This window comes from Bombus huntii, chromosome 6 (genome assembly GCF_024542735.1).
Source record: "Bombus huntii isolate Logan2020A chromosome 6, iyBomHunt1.1, whole genome shotgun sequence".
Classification (NCBI taxonomy): Eukaryota; Metazoa; Arthropoda; class Insecta; order Hymenoptera; family Apidae; genus Bombus; species Bombus huntii.
This window is the reverse complement of record NC_066243.1, coordinates 7,641,539-7,662,637: the sequence shown is the minus strand read 5'-3', so window position 1 is coordinate 7,662,637 and position 21,099 is coordinate 7,641,539. Positions and strand designations below refer to the sequence as shown.

General features: G+C 35.3%; 4 protein-coding genes across 6 annotated transcripts; 1 reads left to right on the top strand and 3 right to left on the bottom strand.

The window, feature by feature from the left end:
* Positions 1-84: 84 nt before the first annotated feature.
* LOC126867105 (glyceraldehyde-3-phosphate dehydrogenase 2) lies at positions 85-3,574 on the top strand. The gene is made up of 5 exons (XM_050621264.1): positions 85-243; positions 1,751-1,850; positions 1,918-2,157; positions 2,246-2,500; positions 2,594-3,574. The coding sequence occupies exons 2-5, from the start codon at positions 1,773-1,775 to the stop codon at positions 3,020-3,022; spliced, it is 1,002 nt and encodes a 333-aa protein (XP_050477221.1). The 5' UTR covers positions 85-243; positions 1,751-1,772; the 3' UTR covers positions 3,023-3,574.
* Positions 3,141-8,494, bottom strand: LOC126867104 (ralBP1-associated Eps domain-containing protein 1). 2 transcript variants are annotated; one of them, XM_050621263.1, is made up of 5 exons: positions 7,990-8,494; positions 5,841-7,116; positions 5,687-5,751; positions 5,266-5,362; positions 3,141-5,179 (listed from the first exon to the last, which is right to left on the bottom strand). In XM_050621263.1, exons 1-5 carry the CDS (start codon positions 8,161-8,163, stop codon positions 4,998-5,000), a joined length of 1,794 nt encoding a protein of 597 aa, XP_050477220.1. In that variant the 5' UTR covers positions 8,164-8,494; the 3' UTR covers positions 3,141-4,997. The 2 variants fall into 2 exon arrangements, with proteins under 2 accessions (XP_050477220.1, XP_050477219.1); XM_050621262.1 differs by having other exon boundaries at positions 5,266-5,467; positions 7,990-8,492.
* Positions 8,495-8,788: 294 nt separating this feature from the next.
* On the bottom strand, positions 8,789-16,561 carry LOC126867103 (uncharacterized). 2 transcript variants are annotated; one of them, XM_050621261.1, is made up of 5 exons: positions 15,250-16,561; positions 11,420-14,779; positions 10,052-10,890; positions 9,842-9,985; positions 8,789-9,577 (listed from the first exon to the last, which is right to left on the bottom strand). In XM_050621261.1, the coding sequence occupies exons 1-5, from the start codon at positions 15,479-15,481 to the stop codon at positions 9,356-9,358; spliced, it is 4,797 nt and encodes a 1,598-aa protein (XP_050477218.1). In that variant the 5' UTR covers positions 15,482-16,561; the 3' UTR covers positions 8,789-9,355. The 2 variants fall into 2 exon arrangements, with proteins under 2 accessions (XP_050477218.1, XP_050477217.1); XM_050621260.1 differs by having other exon boundaries at positions 10,052-10,719.
* Positions 16,562-16,712: 151 nt separating this feature from the next.
* LOC126867106 (uncharacterized) lies at positions 16,713-20,824 on the bottom strand. The gene is made up of 3 exons (XM_050621265.1): positions 20,551-20,824; positions 18,448-18,615; positions 16,713-17,931 (listed from the first exon to the last, which is right to left on the bottom strand). Exons 1-3 carry the CDS (start codon positions 20,603-20,605, stop codon positions 17,717-17,719), a joined length of 438 nt encoding a protein of 145 aa, XP_050477222.1. The 5' UTR covers positions 20,606-20,824; the 3' UTR covers positions 16,713-17,716.
* Positions 20,825-21,099: the final 275 nt, after the last annotated feature.

The window sequence follows — 21,099 nt, the reverse complement described above, 5'->3', positions numbered from 1 at the left end:
TTATCTATCTAATTCATTTTTTAAGTACACAAATGTTACACGAGAACAAATTTATATCTAGCGGCTTCTGAATACGTCAATAGGAACGTGTACTCACGTGATCCGAGAATAGCCGATGATGTGCGAAAATAAGGAACGGTTACAGCGCATACGCCTAAAACTGGTACCGGTTATATTAACGTTGCCTGCCCTTCAAATGACACTGCTTTTGCGGTAAGCGTAGCGTTCAGATTGTTTTTTCACGTAAGTACCACTAGTTTAGAACTAACTCTTAATTTATCGTATGTTTTCCTACAATTTAATTTTTCCACTACGTCATATTTATATACAATAAACTACAGTCTTTCAATTGATGTTAATAAAACAATAATAAAATTCAGAATTTTGCTTATATCTAGGATTACATAGCATGTTCTTAGTACATGTACGTTTTATTCACACCGGTTGATATGACGTCATTCAAACTAAGTATCTTTCTATAATAATTTTTGCGGTAGTAGATACAAAATCTGTTCCAGAATCTCTGCGAAAACGTGTACTGATATCTTTCTAATATGTCTGAATTTGTCTTTTCGTCCAATCACATTATTTCAATTTTTATTAGCGTTGGTTTTATTATATTTGTTACATATATGCTATGTATTTCATTCCTACTCACGTAACCCAACTTTTTTACATACTACGAATTTGTTCGATTTCGACATTGTACAACATTAATTATTTAAAAACGAAATTCAGAATTCACGAACTTTATTAAATATGAAATTATTTGTGAAAGATTTTGATTTTATGAAAAAATCTACTTTTATGCATACATATGTGCTGTTAATTTGATATAACATAATCTTTTACAAAATAGATTTTGTTACCGTTACATTAGTATTTTTATATGTTTTGAAAAAATTTAAAAGCTATATATTAAAATTCAGACAATTATTAAAAGCTACTAGTTTTATTTTAATATAAATATAAACATAAATTATAGTAACGAATTTTTAAATCGAATAAGATAATAATACGATTCATTCTACATACTAATATACATTCCGCTACATACATTTCTTTTGTAATGTTTCAATATTATTACAAATAATATTGAATATAAAATATGTGTATGTACATACATACATCATCGTAAAAGTCGAAGCATGAATATGTGAAAAAGGTCACGTTCGTCTTTAAGTACAAATTGGCGTTGAGAGATCTTATTGACCTTGAGTGACCTTTAATATTAAACCTTGTTTTATAAGACAAATATCTGAATTATAATATTATTTCTGTTTGTAATAAATTATTTAATTTAATAATGCAGACTACAGAAATTATTTTTAATACTAATGCAAGAATATTAGAAACATCCAACTTTATTTGATGTATCTATGTTTATACATTAAATTATTCATGTTTTCGTTAGAGCAGTAATATTTACAACAAAACACAATTGAATTTACAATAAATCAAAATATGCATATATGTGCATTTTACATGAATTATTTATATTTCAATATTTTTATATTTGTAATCTAATCAAAAAAATAATGCTATGCTTTAAATTTAATTATACCAAATAACATTCTGAATATAAAATCATTATAAATCGAAAAAATATATTACACCTATTTGAGGTTATGCCGTTATTATTGGGATTAACTTCACTTATATCGATCACACAAAAATTACTTTATAAAAGCAAATTGGTATATGCCGAGTCAAAAATATGTTATCAAAAGATAAACCGCACATTTTCCAGTTGCATAGAAGAAGACGACGACATGAGCAAAATCGGAATCAACGGATTCGGCCGCATTGGTCGTCTTGTGCTTAGGGCCTCTCTTGATCGTGGTGCCCAGGTAAATAATTTGTTAATTTCATATGCTTTTGTACTTTCAACTTTTTTCATTATTATAATTTTAATAGGTTGTAGCTATTAATGATCCCTTTATTGGTTTGGACTATATGGTATATATGTTTAAATATGACTCCACTCATGGAAGATTTAAGGGAGAGGTCAAAGCCGAAAATGGTTGCTTAGTTGTCAATGGCAATAAAATTGCTGTGTTCAGTGAGCGCGAGCCAAAAGCTATTCCATGGGCAAAAGCTGGAGCTGAATATGTTGTAGAATCTACTGGAGTCTTCACTACCATAGAAAAGGCTTCTGTATGTACAAACCTGTATATTTATTTTAAAAAGAGAGAGGGAGAGAGAGAAATGTATTCATATATAAATAATTATTTTAATCTTTTAGGCTCATTTGGAAGGTGGTGCAAAGAAAGTTATTATTTCTGCACCGTCAGCTGATGCACCTATGTTTGTTGTTGGTGTTAACTTGGAAGCTTATAATCCAAGTTATAAAGTTATCTCTAATGCTTCCTGCACCACTAATTGTTTAGCTCCTCTTGCTAAAGTTATTCATGACAATTTTGAAATCGTCGAGGGTCTTATGACTACTGTACATGCTATTACTGCTACTCAGAAAACTGTTGATGGACCTTCTGGAAAGGTATATCAAATTTTTTCTAATAATATATTTCTTCACTCTATAATTGGTTTTTGTTTCATCATACTTAATGTTTACTATTTGGTTTTATAACAGTTATGGCGTGACGGTCGCGGTGCAGCACAAAATATTATTCCAGCTGCAACTGGTGCAGCTAAAGCTGTTGGTAAAGTCATTCCAGCCCTTAATGGAAAACTGACTGGTATGGCATTCCGTGTACCGGTACATAATGTATCGGTTGTTGACTTAACGGTTAGACTTGCCAAACCTGCGTCCTATGATGCTATTAAGGCTAAAATAAAGGAAGCTGCTGAAGGACCCTTGAAGGGAATTTTGGGATATACAGAAGATGATGTAGTATCTTCCGATTTTATTGGTGATAACCACTCCAGTATTTTTGATGCTAAAGCTGGCATACCTTTGAATGATAACTTTGTTAAGTTAATTTCGTGGTATGATAATGAATATGGTTATTCTAACCGCGTCGTTGATTTAATTAAGTACATACAAACAAAAGATAACTAAAATTTTACTCATATTTATGTGTAACACATTTCGTAAACTGTTCTATATGATAATGTTATATGAGTTATATATCGTTATTTTATAGATACTTCAGATTAAATAACATTCTAACCAGTAGAGTTTCCAACCAACAATTGAGAATGTAAGATTGAGAATATTTTTAGTAAACCGTTTCTTTCGCACATTACATAGTTGTAACTAATAATATTTAGGCAAAACAAGTACAAAAGGAAGCTGGTTTTAGGGTTTGTCACATTACTTAATTCGAATTTCTGTTTATGGTTTTCAAATATGTTCATAAATATATTCAAGTGCAAGTATAACGCATATTTATGAGAGTTATGTAGTCAACCGTAACGTAAATTATTCTTGGATCATATATAATATTATCTAAGTAAGAGTAATGTATGTTACATTCAATTACTTTATATCATTTTGTTCATTCATCAACATTCACAACCAAGATTTTAACATATTTGTGATTTCTTCCTGTAATATTATTTGACATTCAAGACATTGATATCAATAAAAATTGTTATGAAACTAAGAGAATGTTTTATTTAGTCTTTGAACATTTCTTTATCTTCTTATATATTGATACATTTTTACAGCATTATATGAATAGTAGGAATGGAATAAATCAACAGTTAACTTCCGGTTAACTTACATAATAGTTAACTCATATACTTTCTGTACAACTTCTGTACATTTACAAAAAGATATTTTAATATGATTATTGATTGGAATATTTCTAAATAACTTTAACAAAAGTTCTGGCCATCAGAAGTGGCTGCAATATTAATTACAATATTCTTAAAGTATTGTATTATATGGCACAAGGAATAGTTACTTTATATTTCTCATTTATATTAAATTAGTTTTTATAATGAGATATCGAACAAAACATTTTGCAGAACATTACGTTTATATACAAATTAAGTCATACGATTTATGATGTAATATTTTTTGTTCCGATTGAAAACAATACGTTGAATAATCTATGTAGAACAAAAGTAATCCATAAAAATTGAAAGTATCAACGTTTCTTTTTAAAGTATATTTATTCTTTGAGTGTTCTGTTCCTGCAGACTTCATTTTCTCTCATTCCTTGTTCTAATTCTATTTGCTATGTACAATTATCATCATGAAATGAAATACATTGTTACACTTTAGGAATACCAATTTGTTATGTCATGCTGTGAAAAATTTGATAGTACAGCAATACGAAAATACAGTTTTATTTTGTTGTCGTAAACAATAAATATCTATCACTCGCTTTTATAGTATGTTTTTTTTGTAGTTTTGTAGTATACAATAATCATCAAGCTTTCACTATAGCTTGATGCGATTATTCAACTTTAAAAACTTTGTAATATATAAAGAACTATTTCTCAGCAATTTAGTACAGTACTATGCATAAAAAATATAAGTTTTTAAAATTATTTGAACGTTAAAATGCTGTAACATTTGAATACTAGAGAGTGGCAGATGTTACTACAATATTTGTACCCACGCTTCTATAATGCACACTGGAATTATCTGTGAAAGAGGACAAAATGTGAATAATAGCGTAACCACAAAGAATTTTCATTGATATTTCTTCAACGTTTCTGTTCTAGAATGAAAGAAATATCCATTTCCTTTCAATAATACAATTATTCAAGAGCAATTTAAATATTTCTATTAGTAAACCATACATTATTAAAACATGGAAAATATATAAAGGGACATTTAAAATCTAATATTTTACTAATTAACGATAGAAATAGGTTGAATATTTAACATTGGATAATTTTTATTACTATCTGCTCTGTAATGTTATTTTTTGGTTACGCTAACTGTTGTGGATGTACGAAACTTTGCAAAAGGAAATACTCTAGACTAGCATGACACATGAGTTACTCGATTTTACAACAAATTTAGGAAAAATTAATAATTCATAGTTTGGAGTTTTTACAAATGATAACAAATTACATCATGTTAAAAGTAAAAGCTTCGCACGAAGATTTATACGTTCCTGAAGTGCGCTAGCTAATTCTCGTGTTAATTCTTCACAAACTAATCGCAGTTCGGCATTTTTCTCTCGTAATTCTTGTAATGTTAATTTCTTTGATTCTTCTAATTCATCCTTGGGAGCATCTTCATCTCCTTCTCGCTCTGTAAATAAAGCAAAAAGTTAAGAGATGATAATACTCTGTACATTGAAATTCAAATAAGAAAAATAAAGAAAATGAAAAACTCACTTGGACTGGGTTTTCTATAAATATGAAATGCACCACAGACACCAGTAAATTGCTGTGATTGTGGAGTTTCCAGAGGTGGATTTTCAGGTAGTTCGCTCTTTGGAGAAAAGTGAGAAAAATCAGCAACAAAACCTTGACTTTCATTTAAGGCTTTTTGTCCTTCTCCCTCACTTTTTTGACCAACCAATTTTCGAGGTGAAGTCTGTAGTAGAGATACATGACAAAATTTTCTTTATAACAATAATTTTGCCTACATATTTTAACTTTCCGAATCCATAACATTGTTAACATCTAAAGTATCTGAAATATCTACTGTGCGGATCCATAAAAAGCAGCTTAATTAAATGTAGTTCTCATTATTAATAATTTTAATCTAGGTGTTTGGTAATAGAATGATTAAAAAATGGATAAAAGTACTTACAATTCCAGGAGAGATTCTTGGTGGAACTAGCGGAGGTGCTCCAAGGAAACTTTGACCATTTTTCCCTACAAGAACGCGCACAGTTTGAAGCGTAAAACTTTGCTTTCTCAGCCACAGATGAAAAGTATCGCAGAGTATTGGTAGCAACATATACCTAATTTATTAAGATCAAGACTAGAACTTCTTGCATGTGTTCTGTATGGTCTGGGTGGTGGTGGAGGTGGTGGTTCCTTCTTTGGAGTTACTATAATAGCTTCTTCAGGAGGTGGAGGTGGTTTTTTTATGAGAGGTCGTTGCACCAATGCACTTGCAGTACGTTGGAGATCGTCATCTCCCAACGTAGTGCAGCTGCTACTGTTACCATTTGCTCCAGAGGCAAGAATCGCTGCTTCAGGTGTTAAACGTAATGGTACCGGATGTAGAATTTTAGGATCTTTTTCAACAGCAGATTTTTGAAAATCAAAATTCACTAGTTGCAAACCTGGGCTAGTTAAAGAACTGCTAGTCCCAGTTGGTGAATCAACAAATTTTGTCCATTCTTTATTTCTTTCACGAGTACCAGTGGTATTAGGTGGAGTTTTTTGAGTAGTTGTAGTTTGCGGAATAGGTGGTGGACCAGTTTTTTGCTTAAGCAAAGGAATTAATAAAGGTGGAGGTAAGACATCGGGTAGAGGCACATGATTTCTTCGTAACACAACAAGATGCATAGCCACAAAAAATTCTTGTAAACTCAATGCTCCATCTCTGGTAATATCTGCAAGTTGCCAAATGCGACTAAGTTCTCCTAAAGGAAGTCCAGACTTTTCAAAAAATGTTCTGGCTATGGGTCCGTGTAAAAGCCCCTCAGGATCAAGTTGCAATTGTGTAAATTGAGCAGCATAATATTCACGCTGTTCATCACTAATTATCCATACTTCTTCAGGTGGAAACGAGCCATCACCATCTCCATCACCCTCATCACTGCTATGACGTTCTGAACTTTCTTCTTCGGTTCCTAGTAATTGCCTCTGCTCTTCAGATACCAACAATCCTTGCCAACCTCCAGATACAGAATCTAATATAGTTTCACCACCTATGTCATTGTTTCTTTCCTGTATTATACTATTTGTTGGAGTAGGTGAATCTGTACTACCGCCAGTTTCCCTTGGAGATTCTGCTTCACTTTCACTTTCTGTGGTACTCTCAGGAGCATGTCGATGACTTTTTACAGCTCTGTTTGAATCTGAACTTCTTCTATCATCTTCTTCCCCAGATGCTGGCCAAGTAAATCTTGGTAAGGTAATAACATCCAAGGGCATAGTAATTATATCTTTACGGATACTAAGTCCTGCTTGATGAGCTGCTACAAGTTTCAACAGTACATAAAATTGTTTCTTTCCAAGATGTGTACCAATGTGTGCTGCTTCAGTTCCAAAACAGATATCCAATATCTATAAATCAGAAAAATTTATTTTGCAAATAAACATAATTAGTATTTTATTTAAATTTGTCTAATTTAAATATAAATATTCTTATATCTATAGTTGTGCATATCTATAATACATTATTTACAAATAATGAATATCATACAAGAAGCAATAAATTACATTAATATATGTATAACAAATACTTACGAAAGTAATATAAAAGTTTCTTATGCTCAAATAACATTTGACAATATTTCTCAAACAATTCATACTTTTATTTTATATTCTACTTTGTTTATCAACAAAATAAAATATCTTAAATATTATCATCAATCTACTTTATTTGAAATAAACTATTAACATAAGGTTCGTTTCATGTATTTTAAAAATATTGTTTAAATTTGAGAAATTTGAAATTTCTCATTACTTTATTATTTTGCAAAACTTCGGAGAAATACTGAAATTGATGTATTCTTTAAACTAATTTGCAAATGTATCTTCATACATTCGATGATCATTGTAATTTTCATTATTTAATTTTATACTAGAAATTTTTAACATATACATATTGAGAATAATAACATAACGGTATTGACATTGTGACAAAATCGATCATTAAACTATTGTAAAAATACTGACTGATTTTTTTATTCGGAAATGTAAGTACGTAACTGTTTAGTTGGTCATTTAATTAGGATACTTATAATCACTTCGTAACAGTTCCTTAATTCTAACCTTCATAAGCCTTTGTAATTTGCCGATATCACGTCACGTTCGACAAATTAAACGCCCACTTCTATATGATTAAAGAGATGTTATGATCTCAATATTGCAATCGCGTGTGTGACAGAAAACCAACAGCTGACAGACTACGTACAATGAGTTGATATAATTTACCTTCATCGTGACAACCCCTGGTAAATTCGCCGAGCGCAGTAGTTCGGCAACTTTGATCACCGGCACACTGTCGCTGTCTGCATTTTCACAGCAATAACTAAAAATATCTTCATAATATTGATGTTCGGTCATCGTCAGGTGAAGACTCGCCATCGTAATCGACTCCCAATCCATCTTGGCGACAAGTCAGAGCGGAGCAATGAACCGCTTCTACACTCGTTCTCGTTACGTACAAACTGGGTCCGTTCTCTTTCTCTACTCTCCTCCTCTCTCACACCTTTTAGCTTTTCTTCTATCCGTCTCCGTTGTTGTCCTTCCGTTCTTAACACGGTCTGCTTCACAGGACGGTCGTCTCCAGTATATAGTCACATTGCACGATGATATGATGATCTTGACGAATCCCTTGGGAATGTAAGGCACACCATTTGTAGACTACACCCCATGCATCACAAAATTACCGCTCGACCGCCATCTTTCTGTTCCCTCTATGTTTGACATTATTATAATCTATGTGCGCATACTACCTGAACTGACATTTCTACAGTATGTGCGCATTAACTTTACTGGAATATAGAGGCTATACTGCGCATGCGTTTTCTTTCATCGCGATAACGCGGGATTTTCCATTTTTTTCAACTATTTTATTTGGTCAATTTTTTATTTGCTTGACAGTACAATTTTATATTATAGTAGTTCTTTTTTTTTCTCGTATAATATATTTTACGCATATTGATCACATTACAAATGGAAAATTATTTTATTCTTATAATATTTCAATCGTTTTCACTATTTTCGTTTAATGTTTTATGCCTCAATCTGGATGAAGAACAAAATGCTCAAATTATTTTTCTTTTAGTGATAATTGAGTATTCTCAAGTTGTGGGCTATGATCATTGCAACGTTATTAAGTAATTCGTATTACTATCTTTTTTCATATATATATATATAATATCAATGATATAAAAAGAGCAAGTAACTATCGTCTTGTTTCGCATTTAAGATACATTATCTTATACGGAGGTATGTACCAGAAAACAAAGCGTTTAAACTTTCACTTGTTTGAAAATAGACGAAAAATGTTTTAACGTAGCAAGCTGCATTACGAAAGAAAAACCGTAGAACGCTTACGACGCGACAACAATACGAACTGATGCGTGACTAGAGCGTATTATTATGATCGATCCTTACAGATATACTTAATTTCGAATCTAACAATTTTACATAAACTCCATGTAATCAGTTATCTGTTAATCTAATAGTAATATGAATTATAGATGCACAACAAAATGTCACCACGAATGATAGACACGATAATTCTCCAAGCGCAGTTTGATGTCGCAGAAAGCACATACTCTAATGAGCAATATTATATGTTATTGGTAATCGAAGAAGACAGACATTTCTTCGTGTTGCCGTAACGTCCAGTTACCGGTTTTTGACCAGCCGTCTTAAAGCGATGCAGCACTGGCGAACTTTCTCTTGGACTACCGCTAATATTATCGAAGTCCCAACTCGCAAAATGTTCCTCGAATAGTTCTTCGAGTTTCTTCGACAGTATTTCAATTGTCTTTACTCGATCATGATCATCCTGCGATCAGATGATTAAGGGAACTTTATAGTCGTAGTAGAAATAAAAGTTTTCGATAACACATTCGAAGATTACAATAGGTCTTGCCACTTTATTCAAATTCCTATGCAATATTGACTGCATTATATCCACGATGAATATTAAATATTATTTATTTAAAAACTATATTAGTTCAGACCATATATCGTAGCTCAATCATATTAATTTGATTCTCTATATGTCTAGCAAAGATTAGAAAATCGATAAATAAAATAGCCTGCTTACCTTGTGATATAATTTTGAATTATAAACGATACGACGAAAGTCTCTAACCACGTGTTCTACTTTATGGTAAACTCGATTCTTTAGTTTGTATTCAACCGTTTCCAGGAACATCGGACTTTTAATAACTTTACAATAGTCTTCGATCTAAAAGAAGATTATATAATTATCCATTTACGATTTAAAGAAATGGGCATATGCAAAGAAACTAACCGTGTGAGAAGAAGATTGTTTTCCATTATTGCTTCCTGAGGATGGACACTTGAAAATTTCTGCTTCTTCCATTTGCCAAACTGTTTGATGTATCATTTCTAATTTGCTAAGGGCAAGCGGACTGAGACTTTGTTTTCTTTTCGAGCTATACCATACGGACCAACCTCTATCACTGGCTTTCCCACCAAATTTCCCGTCTAAAAATTCGATGCATCCAGAATTCTCTCGTTTCTTCCCGTGTTTTGTTGCGATTGTAGATTTCGACGTTCCCTCCACTTGAGTATCATTGACCTCGAAATTTTTCGTAGCTTTCTTCCCAGAACATTTACGAGATCTATTATGCAAGAGATAATATGATTTTTCGAAATCTTTTCTTTGACACTTGCGTCCAGGGATCGGTATTACAGTGCTACAAATCGTCGATACGTTGGCAATGTTTAATTTGCTCTTCTTGCAGAATTCTTTCTTCTCCGAGAAGGATGTACTTAAGGATGCGCAACGTCGAAGAGTCTCCGAATAAGTTGCCTTCCCTATGACACGCTCGGCCTCTCCCAACGTTGTTTGGCCATTGTTTAAGGAAATGCACGAACTTTTCCTCGAGCAAATAGTCTGTTGAAGATTCTTCACCGTCGTAGTTGTTGCGACTGTTGTTACGGTACTGTTGGTCACTAACGAAACAACGGGAGCCGGCTGTTCATTCTCTGTTACGGAACTGTTTGACGATTCTGAGCTATGTGGAACGGCATTGTTTTTTCGTCGTTTCTGCTTGTTTGCCATGTTAGCGTTGTTCAAAGTTTTGATTAACCACGAATCCGTTTTTACATTCATTTTACTAGAACCTGTTAACGGGTAGCTGCATAAAATATTGCGATATTTAATGCTGGAAGAACGGAAGTATTGCCTTAATGTGACATCAGACACATGTTTCCATTTACTTTTCTAAATATTTCAATATTTTATACGTACGGAACAAATACATAGTAAAGCTTGTTTTACTCCAAATACATTATATTATTATTATTATTCTTTAAAGCAGATTTACTCCCCCCCCCTTCTCTGTTGCGGCTATGTTAATTTACAATTACGTGTTATGAAAATCTAAAGTTCTCAAATTTCCGTCCTTCTAGTATTAAAGCGATTAAATTTTATTTTTACTAAACAATTAGAATTAATGTTGGACATTGAAAATAATTAAATACTCTGCTTGAATATCATAGTAATACGATAGTCGCGTAGAATGTATAGAATACGCAGAATACATACGACTTACGTTTTTAGTTCCAAAGCGATATGCGAATGTTTCGAATGAAAATGTTTTTCCGATAGAAGCGATATTTAGAATAAACTTTAAGCGATTATAATCATTACCATTTTTATTACCAGACAACTGTAGAGCTTCGTTGATACTTGTGTTGAGAGAAAAATGATTCGTGGAGCCCGAGTCATCTTCGGACGCTTCGTAGCTCGAAACGCCTCCGCAACCATCGTTACTGTCCTTTAAATTTTTCGAAAGGCTTTCGTCTAATTTTTCACGATCCTGCGCCGCTTGGGACGTTGTATCGTCATTATCGTTCTCTTTCACACTCTCAAACTTTTCGCTAACGTCGACTTGATCGATCTCTGTTTTCTTAAAGTCCGTATCCTCTTTTACGTTCAACGCTTCTAACAGAATCTCAGCGGAAGCGCAGGCTGCTTTCCAAGTAACATCTTCCGACACGGTATAATTGGATGTATCGGATCGTTTTAAAATCCTAGGTGAATTTTCAAGGGAGAAGGTAGGAGGTGGTACGATCGGAGTCGCCGGGAAAGGCACTTTCATTGTATTTGTGCAAGTATTAACATCGCTAGATATAGGTGCTGCGGTAGGTCGAGACACAGGAGTAGACGACGCCGGAGCGCAAAACGTTTTCTCTTTGTTGTTAACGTAATGATTGCGATGATTGTTCGAGGACCCATTGGCAACGTTTCGAGATGCGGAGCTTTCTAAACGACGATTTGATCTTCTTTGATGTCTTTTTTTCGGCACGTTGTAACTTCCTGGTTTCATATATACTCTAACATCTTCGGAACTGTCATATTCTTCGGGTACCTGCTGCACTTGAACGCGATTATTGATCAAATTATAAGCGTTCCAGGGTGTAGTCTGAACGCTCTGTATATTTTGCAGCGTCTGGAACTGACGATTTGCGTCGATATGCAACTGTCTGATGCAGCTACCGAGATCCATCGTATTCTTTGACATTTCTGCGCGCGTCGACCCACGTGGCACAACAGTCTCCGTATTCACATCCGCCGGATTCATAAATGGCATTTGTCTGTTATCAGAGTTTCTCATACTGGCGAACCAAGCTGACAAATTGGCAGTCATTTCTTCCGATGATTTCTCCGGGATACTCGGTTCGATTTGGCTGAGCAGCGTCATCTTATCCTTTGGCACAGCCGCTAGCTCCAATTGACTCGTGGACGATTTGCCAACATAAACCAAATCCATATTCGTTTTATTTCTGTGATTTTGTTCGAGGCTCTTTGAATTTTTACTACCGTAATCTACCGTATACGACGGACAAATAGCGTAACTAGGATAAAAATTTTCGTGGTCGTTGGCGGGTGGAAAGTATATAGATTCTAAACTAATGGAAGGGTTCAAAAACGAAGATTCCACCCTCGATAAACATTTTTGAGCATAATTGCTCTCAGAATTATCATCTAATTGTCGCTGTAGTCTAAACACGGTGTCGGTATTTTCCTGCGGCGGAACTTTATTTTCGGGGAATTCTTGTTTCTTCTCCTTGAATAACCATTGTCTAGAAGGATCCTGATTGTTTTCCGTAAGAATTTTGCTTCTCAGGTGAAAAAACTCTGCGTTCAGGGATTGCGTGGATGTGTCTGTCTTGGCAGAGGACGAGCTTCCTCTCGAACGAAATCTACTATTCGGTTGACCCGCAGATTCCGCGTGCCCTAAGAACATATCAGGCACGGATTTCGTGCTGTCTATTGTCGTTAGGTTCTCAGTAACGGTCCACTTACTTCGTAATTTTGATTCTTTTTGGGACGACTGTTTCTCCTGGCTGGCATTGTACAGGCTGAAATTTCGTAGGCTGCCGGTTGATAACTGCGCACCGTTACTGGAATCTCGATTGTTCTTTTTATTATCGGGCTTCTGTTTCGATGTAATCATAGTTGAAGATGGATCAAACAAGTCGCGATTCGTGTAAACTGAAACGTCACCTGGAAAAGAGGTTCCAAATGATTCTGATCTTTGCTCGAAATTAGAAGCATTGCCGTTTTCTTCGAGCTTTAAGAAGGCGTGGATGATCTGATTCAGTAGCTCGTGTGTGCTCTCTTCCCACAAACGAAAACATCTGAGCAACTCGCAGTCGAATTTATCGTTCAAGCTTGGATAGTGCTGCTTATTCAAATAATTATCAAGAACAAGCCAACCGTTACTAATGCGCAACAAAGCGTTTATCAGATCGCCGACGAAAACACGATCTCCGGCGAAAATTGGGAAACAAGTGGAAGATTTGGTAACTGCTGTTTTAGTGGCGGTAGACAGATTTTTCAACCAACTGCATCTGGCGTTTGTTTTGCAACTATCGTTTAAAACGATTTCGGCTTCTGTGCATCCCCAGTAAACGACTTTTCGCAACAGTTCCGGATACTGTGTCCTATCCAGGCACGGTCCGTCCGTTTGAACAGCTATCGACGTACCACTCCCATAATCCGCACAGAATTCGGTGAACCAAGTATTCTTATTTGACGCAGTATCGCCAGCTCCGCTAAACAACGGCGTCGAATTGGATTTCTCGGTTTTCGTTTCCTCTTTGTTAATATCGTTCGAAGATATGTTGCAAAGCGCTGAAACCATCTTTTCAGCCTCGATCGTAAAATCGAAGCTGGTAGACGATTCGTCGGAATAATGTTCCTCCTGCGTTTTTGTACACACGTTCGATGTAGCTTTTTCCGAAGAACTCGTCTTGGTTTCTCGGCTTGCCTCATCCTCTGTACTCGGTTTTATGTTGAACAAGTCGTTACAGGGAGAGGTAATCGTTTGAAGGGGCCATTCGTCGTAATTTTCAGATGATATCGGGGTAACTCGAGAGGTATCGACTGTAGGTATTTTGTTTTTGCCGACTTTAAGGGGCGCAATGTCAAGTGTGGCAGCAGTGGCTACAGGTTTGTCTCTCTGTAGGCTACCGTAGACTAAACTCGCTGGATGATTAGGATAGATTTGATTAGAGTGTACTGTTTGAACAGGACCCGTGACTTGGCCGTTGGTGAAATTTGCCGTGGCTGCGTAAGGACTGAGATTAGGAAATTGAAACGCTGAATTGCCATTAATTGCTTGCAAGTTGCAAGTGTTTGTAGCTGAGATATTATAATAGGAGCTGTGCGATGGTTGTTCCTGTTGCTGAATATTTTGTCGATCTTGAATTAGACAAAACGTTTGTACATCCGGAGGCTTAAAGTAGGGTTGTGGTATCAACGTAATTCCGGAATTGTTGTACTGATCGCCAGAGAAAGAGCCATGCGTGTACGTCGAGGAAGCAATTAAAAAGGAAGTAGTTGGTGGAAGTATCGGAGCATTGTTCGTCGTTTGATCATACAGAACCAGAGGTTTCGGGCTGTAGGATAACTGCTGTTGAATATGCTGCTGCTGCTGTTGTTGTTGGCAATATTGTTGATTTCGTACGAGCTTATTTTTGGCTGGCCATCTGCTGCTTTTGCCTATATTCATGGATGGGTTTGTACGAGAATCTTAGAAAACTGAAACCATTATTTAACATAAACATTGATACCGATAATTGATAACAATTAATATTTTCCACCAACGGTAATATCATTCTCATTGTACAAAATTCAGTTTATATATCTGTTATTAATTATTAATTCTTTCCTTCCTTTCCAATAGAAAGGAAAAATTCTTGAAATCCCCCCCCCCCCCTCCCAAAAAAAAGAAAAGGAAGTATAATCGATAAACGCAAGATCCTATTAACTCGATCAGTGATAAAACGAATTCTGTGGTTGTCGATAAAAAGATTGCAGTCGGTGGAAGTATATAATCGTTAATTTGGTGCAAATAACAATCACATCTTTTACTTGTTTAAAGATGAACTAATTATCGCAATACTTTTTAAAGCTATCTTTTTTTTAAGTATTCAAAATGTACCAAATTTTAAAAGGAAACGTAGTTACACCTTGTATATGCAAAGGAGCAGGATTAGCGAGACCAGCGTTACGTTGCGTTCCTGGATAAATACACGAAGGATGCAGACCACTTCCGCATGCTTGAAGAGTTAACGTTGGATTAGCTATAGGACCATAAAGAATTTGTTGTTGCTGCGGATGTACGAGGGACGACGGGGTTGATGCGGACGGAATCGAAGATTGTATGGACGATCGACTAGCTCGTGCGGCTGTAGGGTGCATGATCCACCTAACCCCGGCTTGAATACGATCCTCTCGTTGTCTTCTTACTTTTCAACCTCTGTTTAAGGAAATAATTTATTCTATTTATCACACGCGCCTAAGATTCGTAATTTCGAATCGATGCGCGAAGTATTGACACTTTTGTATTAAATCATTTTGAATTAAAATAAAATAAAATTGAAGAGAAATGTTGTTAACAAACGATACGTATAGCTAACGATATTTTATCCAAACGAAATGAACTTGGCTACTATGTCAGCTGTTATTTGACACGTCGTTAACCTAAGCACATTTCCCTTTGATTTATTTTATGCATATACAACGACGAAGAAGTTTCGTTTTACCTGATATTCAGATGCCTCTTTGTTCCTCTTGAGTAAACCATTTGTGTTCGATAAACGATGCAATAATATAATCGATGACGAAAAGAGTGACAAAGTAAGGAAATGTCTTCACGAGGACGACAGGTAATGAGATAAAATCATATCGAGCTTAAATAGGTACAGCACAGGAGAACAGAGAAAGGAAAGGGTTTAAACTCTTAACGAATGAACTTGCGGTTAAATCAAAGAACTCGATGTTAATCCAGGATTTTCCAAAATTGCTCCACTTCTTTCTCGAGTCAACAAATGTACATGTTATCGTTTTTCTCGTCTAACGTTTCTTCTCTCACGGAAACAAATCGAAATTCCTTGCGAACGAGAAATGACCAAACTTATATATACATATTGAAAGGCAAATGGTAATCTACGAAATGAAAGTCAACGAACATCACGAAGAAAAATGGCAGATTACTGGCTGTTGACCTAAAACAAAATTCTCTACGCGGAACAATGAAACGAGCGAAAAATTTGACGTACGGCGTGGGTATTTTTATCCATGAATTATCTAACGTTTTCAACGTACCTGTTAATCTTGTATAAATTTCAAATACTTTCGATCTCATTAAATCACATAAAAAATAGATATGTTTCGCGATCGATTTTAAGAATAAAGTAAATTACAAAATTCAACGCATTAAAAGCGATTTCAGATATAAATAATTCCAACGAATGTCGATTGCATTTTATTGAAATACATGTAACGTAAATTATGCTAGACTGTCTAATGTACCTTTTTTGCGTATAAAAAGATTCTCTCTCTAACGTCTAAGGAAAGCATGAATTTATTCTCGATACGAGTTGTTCGTTATATTGTTTGATAGGATGTAAGGAAAATAAGAGACTTGGTATTCTCCGCAACGGCAACCCTGATATATTTTTCTCGCTTCGCACAAAAACATATCATACAGATGTTTTTTCGCGAAGGTTGTCACAACATATAGACTTTCAACAAGTTGCGTAATTATTACATATGTAATATCATTCTTAAGCTCTATGCAGAAAATTGTCGAGTGAACACAATGTGACTGTCGTCACACCTTCAGCACCTAAATTGAAGATTTTCAAGAAGATTTATGCATGATCGAGGAGTGCTCGCCAAGCTGTTCGACATTTCGCAAAAAGTACCAAAGATCACGCCGTTCCTGAGTCTCTGCACGATCTTTTCGTGAAAGCTCGTCTAAGATATGTAATTATCTAAATTATTTCGTTAAAAATTTATATACGAATATCACTATAGAATGCGTTAACAGATGTGTGTATGCGATACTTTCTCGATAGAAATATCTATTTACTTTCCTAAGATACACTCTTATATATTCTTCGATTATTTCTATAGCGATATTATAAAAGCAATTACACGTAAGAGATTGGTAATTACGTTAATTTTTCTCCTTGGTATATTACACTTGGAAACATCCAGATAATCAGGAACAACGGGAATATCTCGTCTAAAACTACTGTAATCTTGAACCGATGGACAGCCGGAGGCAGAAAGCCACCGCAGTGTGTTTAGAATCTCGAATGAAACGTATCCTTGTCGAGAATTTTTCCGTTCGTTCGAACATTTCGAGGTCGCCAGCGTTTGCTCTCGAGATGCAACGTGAAATTCTAGATAGAAGAAGACATTTTGCGCTTTAAGTGCTGTTTCGATTGTTTTATACGCCTTTTTCTTTCATTGACGACGAAAGTGTGGGAAGTGTGTGAGATATTATTCGCTCTGAAACGCATCGTCCTCTCCACTTTCGCTTACTTCCGATCCGTTAAAATGCGAAGTCGAAGCTGCTTGCAGGTACTAACGATCTCGGACGCATCTCTTCGTCGACTGGTCGAGTGTATATTAATTTTCTCAAAATTAATTACGAATGTATGCTAGAAGAATACTGCCAATAACACACGACAGAATCAGAGACGTCGGTGGTAAAACGTTTGGTGTTGCCGTGTTACAAAAGTCTGTCAAACACGAACAGACTTCCTGACGACCGCCAAAACCGCTTCTTTGGTAACATTTTCCTTTATAACTTGACTCGTCCCATCCGCAACCTCTTATGACTCGGGTATCAGGTGGAACTGTTTCAAACACATAGTAATAGTTCAGTCTATCTTATTTACTAATAATCGATACGATATCATGAAACTAATAAGTTGTATTCGATGTTGTGTACGAAATATCAAATTACTTGAGCTAGTACTGTATCATAACTTGTATTGCGCTAATCACGCTGGTGCGTGACCACGTATTGCAATTTTCTACAACGTAATAAGGATACTGTATTAGTCTAGGTTAATAGTAATAGCGCACTAAAGTTATAGTAGCCCATTAAAGTTACTGGTTCTCTAAAAGATTGGTATTGTCAGCATCGTAGCTGTTACAGTTGCCTTCATCAATTTTTCGTTGAAACGTATCTTAATGGTATCGAAATAAGATAACATAAACGAATATAAATAAAGACGATTAAGAATTTATATTAGAGATATTTCATATTAAATGAAATATTAAAATAAATTGAAGAATATTTCAGAAATATTATAAGAACTATAATTTAAAAAAGATTTTCTTTCTCCAAGGATCTGAATGTCACTTACGTCCATTAACGCTGAACTCGATTACTTGCGTAATCTTTCTGCACATGGTATATTTCGAGCCGTTTTTGAGGTCGGAGCAATCTTTTTTGAGGGCGTCGGGTGGATTATCATCGGCGCATCGACTGTCGTTGTGACTGTTGCAAAGATAGCATTGCATCGCGTTTATGCCTAGAACATAATAATGATTTGCTTAAAAATTCTTCCCTCACAAAAGATTATTCTCTTAAAGCTATAAATAAATTGCGATTGTTCATATATTTATGAGAAATTAAAAGCTGTAAAAATGCACAAAAGGGAACGATAGGTGATGAGATAGTAGGCAAAAATATATGAAAAAAATGAAAAGAAATGAATCTCCGGGTAGGTTCTATCTTTTGCAGTTGTTTTGATGACTTCTCGTCGTATAAAAATATAAACTTGGATAAATAGTTGTGATTCTGATATAACTATTTACATCTTCCATATTAATGAAACTTATAATATTTTCATCAGCGCAGATAAATTTACATGACAATTTTTTAATATGACTCAGTATTATCCGCATTGCGGTAGCGTTGATAATTTATATTCAGTTTCGTAATTACATGAAACACGAGGTTATAAAAATATTATTGGGTGGTTGATAAGAGAGGTCACTGTGATACGAAGATAATGCGATAATTTAAACTTTCATACCAGGGGGATCGTGGTACTATCTTCTTCCAAATGCGTTTTATGTCAGCACAATTGAATAATTTGTTGTCGTTATGTATACGCGTCTGTTTATATAGGTCAACGTTTGGACACTCGGATTACCATAGAGCATCGTAATTTAGCTGTCTTTCATGAAGTTTGTTTTATAAAAACCAGGAAACGTTTCGAAATGGCATACATTCCCATTGAATAAAGGTTCATTGTACTTCCGACCCTACTGATATAAAAATCAATGCAGCTATCTGGCCTGGAAAGGCATAGCTACAATAAGTTTACGCGCTTGTCTTCGCGTTTTAATCTTGTCTCTACGGTCATTCATTTTTCTGAGCGTAACAGGACATAAATAACGAATGTCTAACAGTATAATTTACATAACGAACTATCATAGCAATAAACACCATAATCACTTCAGAGATTAAACGGACCGCAAACTAAGAAATGTTAGAAGCGAAAAGATAATTATAAAAATGTCGAATATCATTTCAATGTTGATATTGATGTAAGTAACCACTTTCTGTTCTTGAGTTTTATATTCCACGATAAACATGAAATTTTATACAAGTGACTTCGAATGTATTGCGTATGTGAAAACTGCTTTGCGCATAGCTGGTCGTCATTGATCTTACTAACGTTCGCACCAGTCCATTTGGTTAAATCAAACCGCGGAATTATAGGTACTTTTTGGAGCATACAATTTCGATCGCTTAACTTCATGAAAATTATTTGATATTCAATTGCTTCCGTAAACAACGTACGGCATATTATACACGCTTATTGTTAAATCAGCTGAAACAGTGACGTCGCATTTAAACGCTTCCCTCGAACGAGGAAGCTAGTTGATCCACTTTTCGAATAGGGTATACCATCACTTTATTGACGAGAGTTAAAAGGAACAGGGCAAACATGGAGGAAAAGGGAATAAGAATTATACATTAAAAGCAAATGTGTCGCGAATTTCGATTAATTTATATTATATTTTTCAATTGTATTTAGGTAGTAGTAGCTAAGAAAGATAAAAAAACATAAAAGAAAAATTATATAATATACTAGCACATCGCATGTACAATCAAATCAAAACAAGTACAGTAATTATTTTTTCAATTAAAGAATGTAAGTTAACATAACGAAGTGTTATCGTAGAGAAACGGAGAACGAACTATTTATCAGTTACGTCACACACTGAACGACGCGATTCAGGAGATGAACTTTTATACGATTATACGACTATAACGTAGTAAAAAAAAACAAACAAAAAACAAAGAGGAACGAAGAAAAAAGAAGAAAAACAAGGAAATGGCGATGAAAGTAGGTCTTTTAGAGAAGGATACGAGGATCGATAGGAAGCAGTCTCGTAAACCCGCCCCGATCGTTGAACCAAAGACAGCACAGACTCGACGCGTAGACGCTTACCATAAAAACCGAGAATGACCAATAGGCAAACGACAAGGATGAGAAAGCGCTTCATGTTGGTTTCGGTATTATCCTGGCACGTCCTTCTACGATTAACGTTTCTCGCGGTCACTGGCGTAGATTACGCGCGACCGAGCGGCGGGAAAGAAAGAGAACGCGGTTAGATCAGGGGTTGACGAGGCCAACCATCCGGCCTCGACAGCTGCTGAAGCACTGTTCGCGTTGGCTGTCGTTCGGCGCGATTGCAGCGCAAGCCCGCAACTAAGGCGACGAAGCTTACACCACTGATAGAATCATGAATACGTGATTGCGCGCGAGGAATACTAAGGTCGACAAGACGAGGCGAGACGAATGGGAAAAACGATCTCGCCGCAACGAATAATCCAAGGACCAAACGATCTAGCCACGGTCGAGGGAAAGCTTCGTCGCTTCTTGCGGTCCGCGATTTGGATTCCCGTTTTCCACGTTGCGTTGCACAGATTTTCTATCGTTACTGCTATACGCGCCATATCAAGAAATCAATATTTTTGACGAACGGTCAGTAGAAGG